The 7,330-nt window shown below is 57.7% G+C and overlaps 1 protein-coding gene across 2 annotated transcripts in view; it reads right to left on the reverse strand.

Annotated features, from left to right (window-relative positions):
* The window catches only part of PTPRE (protein tyrosine phosphatase receptor type E), a 41,835-nt gene that overhangs the window by 12,980 nt on the left and 21,525 nt on the right, over positions 1-7,330 (reverse strand). For both annotated transcript variants that reach the window (XM_007451179.1, XM_007451178.1), the window contains 2 exons: positions 3,735-3,854; positions 2,303-2,466 (listed from right to left, as the gene is read on the reverse strand). In XM_007451179.1, the coding sequence (XP_007451241.1) occupies positions 2,303-2,466; positions 3,735-3,854 (284 nt within the window). The remainder of the gene's footprint in view (positions 1-2,302; positions 2,467-3,734; positions 3,855-7,330) is intronic.

A 7,330-nucleotide genomic window follows, 5' to 3' on the forward strand; every position in this document is an offset into this window, starting at 1 on the left:
CTGGATGCTGCTGCAGAGCTCACAGCCCTAGCTAGAGACCCTACCTGCTGTTTGTACAGGGACCTCGGGCAGGCAGTGGGTTCTTTCTAAGGGATTAAGGGGGGAGATGTTGAGGGTGAGTGTGGGAGAGAGGAAATCGAGAAACCTCCCACCCCCAGGCGATGCACGTTCTGGAGCCCCAGGAGACCCCGTGAGAAGATGAACTTGGAGGAATGAGGAGGTCTAGTTCGCTCCCCCCGAGACTGGAGGCTGCCAGCCCAAGGGAGCCTTTTCCCTCTTCCGGGGGGGCTCCGGCTGGCCTGAACTCCTGGTGGGAACTGCTGTCACCACGTGACCCGCTGCCAGGCAGCGCCCAGACCACCCAACTGCCTGCAGGGGAACTCAGCTCTGCGGGAAAGCAGACTCAGAGAGAAGGGCTTCCCTTCCACGCACACAAAAACGCGCTGGCAAAGCAGAGCACAGAGCAGCAGGGAGGGCGCAGAGCTGCACTGGCGGCACGGAAGTAAAGCATTACCCCGAGAGACTACTTTTGTGTTCAATGGCAAAGGCTGAGATTCACGGCCACAGGGGAACCAAGGATGGAAACCAAGATGAAGGGCACATGCACCTGCCCGGGGCACCTGTGGTGAGGGAGGGGGAGCAGGGGAGGGCCGCATACTGAGTTTGCACACGCACGGTGGATCCAGAGGCGTCAGAAGAGAATAGCACTGAACAGCTGCCCACAGCCGCCCCTGATGCCACACAGAGGCTGCTTCTTTATCCCCTGCCCTCCAGAGCACAGCTGCTGGCCTCCTGCAGCTGACGGGAACTGAGCCCGTAGCTCCCTGCCAGCCGCTTCTCCAGCGGAGGGCCCTTCAAACTCTCTGCCCGATGACAAGCTGCCGGCATCGACCCCACTGACTCGGCTACGCAGGCCCGCATCTCTGCGGGGTTTCTCAGAAATCCCCTTGCAGGAACCCAGGCCTGTGGCCAGGCTGTCCAGGCTTGAGGAGGAAGGGCCCTGCTCACCGGGTGTCACGCTGACTGGACACTGGGTTTCCAGCTGAGTATCACAGCCCTGCCAGGGGCAAAAGGCACCTGCACCTAGTGACACAGGTGCTCCGAACCTGCCACACGGGTGTTCAGCAGAAACAGCACGCAGACTCTGGCTTCCAGGGCGTCTGAGAACAGGGGCTGCCGCCTTGAGGGGGTCAAGCGGGGCTAGACCATGTCCCACCCCCTCCAGTGCAGCTGCTGGGAGGAGCGTGCAGGGCCAGGTAACGGGACTCTTACAGGTGTCACCTCACCCGATGTGTAGTTGCTCAGCTCCCAGGTGCAGATCCAGGATTCCATCCCCGGCCAGGACACCAGGCGCTCCCCCCAGCAGCGACCCCCAAACCTCCTAGCCTGGGCAATGAGGGGCACAGCAGAAGCCCCTGGGCTGGGGCAGAGAAAGGATCTGGCCAGCACCTTCGGGTTCTGACCGTGCATCCACCAAAGAATGAGAAGCATGGCTGGGGAACGTTCTCATCTTTGTACCTTTGTCTTAAAAAACAAAACGTGCACATGCCAGCCGGCCCCCCAGAAGTCCAAGGCCTTTTCATGACCATGATTTTCGTGTTCGAAGCCGAATTGGCATTTAGTCGTGAGCTACAGAGGGGGTGGATTTGAGCCCTGACTCTATGGCTTGGGGAGGTCAGAGCAAATAAGAGCCCAGCGTGAGAACAACCAGAGGACGTCCCGGTATGCAGAGGCAGAGGGGAACATGCTCTGGGAGAAGCAATCACTTCAGAACCTGCTCTTCCATCACCTTAGTTGCTGCGGCTGTAACCACAGCCGCAGCAACTTACACGGAAACGGTGCTCGGCAGCATGCAAAGCCCACTCCCAGAGGTGAGTCCCAGCCCCTCCGAGGCTGTCCTCCCCGTTACTGATGCGGAGACCTCTGCTGAGAGAGGTCAGGTGGACCCCTATAGAAGCGTGGTTTCCATCCCCGTTCCTGGAGGTGACCTGAGGGTCCCTGGGGGGTGAATGGCAGAGTTCCATCCCCACCATCAACCTGGGCCTCTCGGCTCTGTGTGGTTCCGACATTAGGCTTTCTCCCCCGGTGGCACTGAGGAAGGGGCTCCGCCGCCCCGGATGGGGAATATCCCTCCAGCTCTTGCCCTGAGGGATTCTCTGAGCTGCACCCGGTATCCAGGAGGTGCTTTCACGTCTCCCGTGCTGCCCCTCTGCCCACCCGCTATCCATCCCCTGGTGATTTTCCCATGAGGGCCTGAGTCCTCCCTGGAGGACCCGCCCCGTGGCCCCTGCCCCGCACGTACCTACAGTGGACCACTATGGGCCCAGCGTGCGTGGGGTTGAGTGTCCTCACTTTTTTCAGGAACTTGAGCATCCCGATGGGGGTGAAGGGCACTCCGAAGTCGGGCCAGCTGGTGAAGTGCAGCTGGCAGACGAGCCGAGGGGCTTTGCAGCCGTCGGGGAGCTGCTGCGGGGATACACGGAGGTGTGAGCAGGTGGGGCGGCCCCTATGCCTCCCCAGCATCACGCTCTGAGAATGCTTGCTTGGGGTCCCCCTCTGCCATCCAGGTGTGGGCAGCCATGGGTACGGGTGCAGGGAGGGGCCCATCAGTGAAGGCTGGACGCCCCAGAGTGAGAGACCCTGATTCTTACTGCTGGCTCTGGACACAGCACCATGGCAGCAGGGGCAGCAGAGCAGGACCCACGGTCACCTGTCCCAGGACCAGGCCAGGCCAGGCCCCAGGCAGCCAGATACATCCCTACAGATGGCCCTAGGGCTCATGGACCCCACTGGGAAGCAGGGTGGCTGCATCCCAGTAGGCCTAGCTTTTATGCCTGTGTAACTACCAACAGCATAAGCTTTCACTCTCATAAGCATCTTAATTTTTGGGGAAAAGATGTGGTTGGCCTACCCTCGGGAGACCCCTCCACCCCATGCCTCAAAGCCTCTCTCAGATTTTATTACCCAGAACCCAGGTTTGGTTCTCTGCCCAAAGCCACAGAAAGTTATACGGTGTATTGGGAAGTGTGTGTGTGTGTGTGTGTGTGTGTGTGTGTGTGTGTGTGTGTGTGTGTGTGTGTGTGTTTTGGGGAGGCAAGCAGGCCGGGGATAGTAAGAACGATGAAGCTCATCCTCTTTCCTTTTTTGCTGTGGTCTCTCGGAACCTCAGACTCGTATTTTGTAATCTAACTACACCCCTCACTCTACCTTCCATTCCTGATGACACGACCTTCTGTCTTTTCTGGGTTTTTTTAATCTCTTAAGCCTCTACTGCATCTGCCTTGCATACAGGTATCTTTACTGCCTTAAATCCTTTCTGGGAAGGATGGATTAGCAGGAAATCAGTGGGAAAACTAATGAGGTGTTTCAGACATAATTTTGAAACTGCTAAAAAAACCTCACCTCACCATTCCAGCGTGTGAAATGACACTGTGTCACTGAGTGGGGACCCCCATGACCCTCCCACTGACTCGACTTCCTCCACCCAGAAAGGTCCCTGGGAGCCAGGAACATCCGGCACTGACTCAAGGCCCACGTGCACCTGTCTGCCATCTGCCCTGTAGACTCACTGCCTGGGCCCACTAACGACCGTCCCACATCCCCGCCCGGCACTTCCTCCAGCCTCATCCTCCACTCGTGAGAGCCACAGGCAAAGCGCTTCCTATTATAAACGTAGACGGGTATTTACTCCCTACCCTGCTCCTCCAGAAAAGTCCAGGATGTAACGTGCTTACGGACTGAATGCAGAACTTCCGGATGGTGTAATCCACCAGGACCACGCAGTCCTCCACACACACCCGGATGCTTCCGTAGGTCCAGCAGCCCTGGTCCGGCCAGTACTGATAGCATTTCTCCTGCGTGGAACAATTGAACAGAAACAATAGGTCTGTGGGGACCTTTGAGCACCTCGTTGCCCACTCCTTGGCCATGGCCACAAGGCCTCACACACACCAGCTTCCCGTGAAACAGTCCTCAGCTGGGGAAGTGTGTTTCCATCTTATCAATGGGGAAACTGAGGCCACACAGCTGGTGAACGGCAGGGCTGAGACCAGGATCGGACCACTTCTAGTTCATGTCTCATTCACTCATCCACTCGCTAACCCCACACATCGACTGAACCGTCTGGCTGAGTTGCTCCCTGCAGAGCTGGGGACCAGAGCAGAAGTGGCCTCACCTGGGAGGGGCTGCCCTAAGCCCCGGAGGACCACATGCTCCCCAAACACTACCCGTCGCATTCAGCGGGTCGTTTTTCCTGCCCAGCACTAAGGACAAACTAAATTTGCATCCCACCCGTCCTCTGTGGGAGAGTCATGAGCCTGTGGTCAGCTGAACGTTCCTAATTTTTCTCCAGCCGGGAGGAGCCCGATGTGGGAATTTGCAGAGCGGGCGCGTGGTCACGGAGAGGCCCTTCCTTTGCCTTCCCTCCCCAGGAACTATCAAAGGGCCACACGAGAGGGTGGGGATGGCGCCTCGGGCCCCTGATCCCAGGTTGTCCTCCTACAAGGAGGACCTGAAGGCATGAGGCCCGCCTAAGGGGGAGACACCGGCTCCACAGCCACAGGAGAGGTCCTGGGGTCAGCAAGCCGTTTACCCCGGAAACTGCCCACAGGGCACAGCTGTCGAGTCACTAATAATCTTACGAAACAAGAGTCAGCTGGTATTCACCAGCGCCCAGAGCTTGTGTGATGACACCCCCCAGGCACCCTCCACCCTCCACGGCCCAGGCCCGGGTGACTCGGAAGGGACCCCGAGGAGAAACCAAGCCCTGAAGGTCCTGGTTCGGGACAGTCTTGGCCTCCTAGGGACCCTCCAGAGATTCTCACCTTGACAAACTCTCACTTGGGGACCCGAGGGCTGTTTCTCAGGCCCCCAGAGGGTTCAGTGTGTGCACTGTTTCCACGCCCTCGGCCTCCCGTCTACATGGCTCCCGTCTACATGGCGGGTGCCATCCCCTCCCTCCCATCAGATCATGAGATGACAGAGCAGCTACATTTTGCAACATCAGGTCAGGATGTTGAAGCCAGGGAGACCACAACAGAAATGTAAGCGATTAAGAAAAAGGGAACTCTGTTGAGAAATGATTTCATCTGAAACGGTGAAAATCAAGACACAGAAGCAGGCCAGCTCTGAGTCACAGAGACAGAAAAATGCAGTAGGATCTTTCCGTAGAGAAAGATGGAGGGAAAATGTCAAGTAACGTAGCAAGAGGATCACTGATGGGGGAGCTGGGGGCGTCTTCTGAGTCCTGCCGCTTCTGCACTGGTCTCGTTGTGTCTTGTGTTCATAAACGAGCCCCCAGAAGCCTGGTTCCAGGGGACACGGGGCTCCAGGTCAGCCTCCTCTTCTAGGGCCAGGTCCTGCCGAAGCACCTGCCCAGAGCGTGGGGACGCCTCCCGCGCAGCCGCCCTCCCCCACTCCCCCCGGGGCCCTGTCCCTGCCCGGGAACCCCCTGCTTCCTCCCCTTTCCGGTGAGAGAGGAAGGCCAGGGCAGGATTCACACGGAGAAGGCTGGCCCTCCCCAGCCCGTCCCAGCTCCCTGGAAAACAAAAGAAAACCCCTCTCCTCTCCCCAACCCGAGAGTGTGTGTGTAGCCTCTTCCGGTGCATTTTTTTTTTTTTCATCTTTATTGGAGTATCATTGCTTTACAGTGGTGTGTTAGTTTCTGCTTTATAACAAAGTGAATCCATTATACATAGACATATGTTCCCGTATCTCTTCCCTCTTGCGTCTCCCTCCCTCCCACCCTCCCTATCCCACCCCTCCAGACGGTCACAGAGCACCGAGCTGACCTCCCTGTGCTATGCGGCTGCTTCCCACTAGCTCTCTACCTTACGTTTGGTAGTGAATATATGTCCATGCCTCTCTCTCACTTTGTCACAGCTCACCCTTCCCCCTCCCCATATCCTCAAGTCCGTTCTGCAGTCGGTCTGTGTCTTTATTCCTGTCTTACCCCTAGGTTCTTCATGACATTTTTTTTTCTTATATTCCATATATATGTGTTAGCGTACGGTATTTGTCTTTCTCTTTCTGACTTACTTCACTCTGTATGACAGACTCTAGGTCTATCCACCTCATTACAAATAGCTCAATTTCGTTTCTTTTTATGGCTGAGTAATATTCCATTGTATGCACAACCTGCCAAGACTGAATCAGGAAGAAATAGAAAATATGAACAGACCAATCACAACCACTGAAATTGAAACTGATTAAAAATCTTCCAACAAACAAAAGCCCAGGACCAGATGGCTTCACAGGCGAATTCTATGAAACATTTAGAGAAGAGCTCACACCCATCCTTCTCAAACTCTTCCACAATACAGCAGAGGGAGGAACACTTCCCAACTCATTCTACGAGGCCACCATCACCCTGATACCAAAACCAGACAAGGATGTCACAAAGAAAGAAAACTACAGGCCAACAGCACTGATGAACACAGATGCAAAAATCCGGTGCTCTTTTGGGCGGAACAAATTAGTGATGGTGGTGGCCGCTAGGGCTGCCCCGCCTGCCGCCTGGCCTCCCCACCCCTGCCCCAGCTGAGCTCCCCATGGCCTGTCACTTCCATCTCAACCGGCAGCCCCGCCCTCTAGCCCGGGCCCCAGCCAAGCTGCCTGGGCTTCGCTGGGGACAGGCCAGCCAGCCCCAGGCCAGTGCGTGATGATGGAGCACAGGGCGCGGGGTCGGGGGAATCAGTGCCTCTGGGCCCGTGCCTGGCCGAGTGCCAGGATGCGCAGACCCTGGGAAGAGGCCAGCAAGACGGACGTCTCTCACCAGGCTGGGTCTTCCTCTTGGCCTGCTCGCGCCCACCCTCGTGCTGGCCCTCACGCTGGAATCTGCGAGAAGAACAGTCTCCCTGCCGCTAGCGTCCGTCCCTCCAGCTCCCAATTCTTTCCTTCTGGAGAGCGAGTGAGAGTTCACTTCCTAAAGCACAGGCCCCTGCTTACTGCTGAGAAACCCACCGAGGGCCTCCACTGCCCACCCGTCTCAGCCCGACGTTCAAGCCCCAAGCCCCCGGTTCCCTGATGCATTTGTAGCTGCTCTGTCCCCCGTGTGGGCGTCCTGGTTCTGGGTCCAGCAGGTTGCTCCCGGCCCCGCGAACACACCTCCCCGCCCCAGTGCCTCTCTCCATCTGCATCCAATGCAATCCCTCCCCGCACCAGCCCAGTCTTCGAGGCCCAGCGACACCATCACCCCCTCAATGAGCCCTCCTGCCCCGGTCGTAGCCCAGGACCCACGGGGGGCCGCCCCCCCCCCCCCCCCTGCCGATGCAGGGGACACGGGTTTGTGCCCCGGTCCGGGAGGATCCCACGTGCCGCGGAGCGGCTGGGC

The sequence above is a fragment of the Lipotes vexillifer genome, unplaced genomic scaffold (genome assembly GCF_000442215.2).
Source record: "Lipotes vexillifer unplaced genomic scaffold, Lipotes_vexillifer_v1.1 scaffold248, whole genome shotgun sequence".
NCBI classification, from domain to species: Eukaryota; Metazoa; Chordata; class Mammalia; order Artiodactyla; family Lipotidae; genus Lipotes; species Lipotes vexillifer.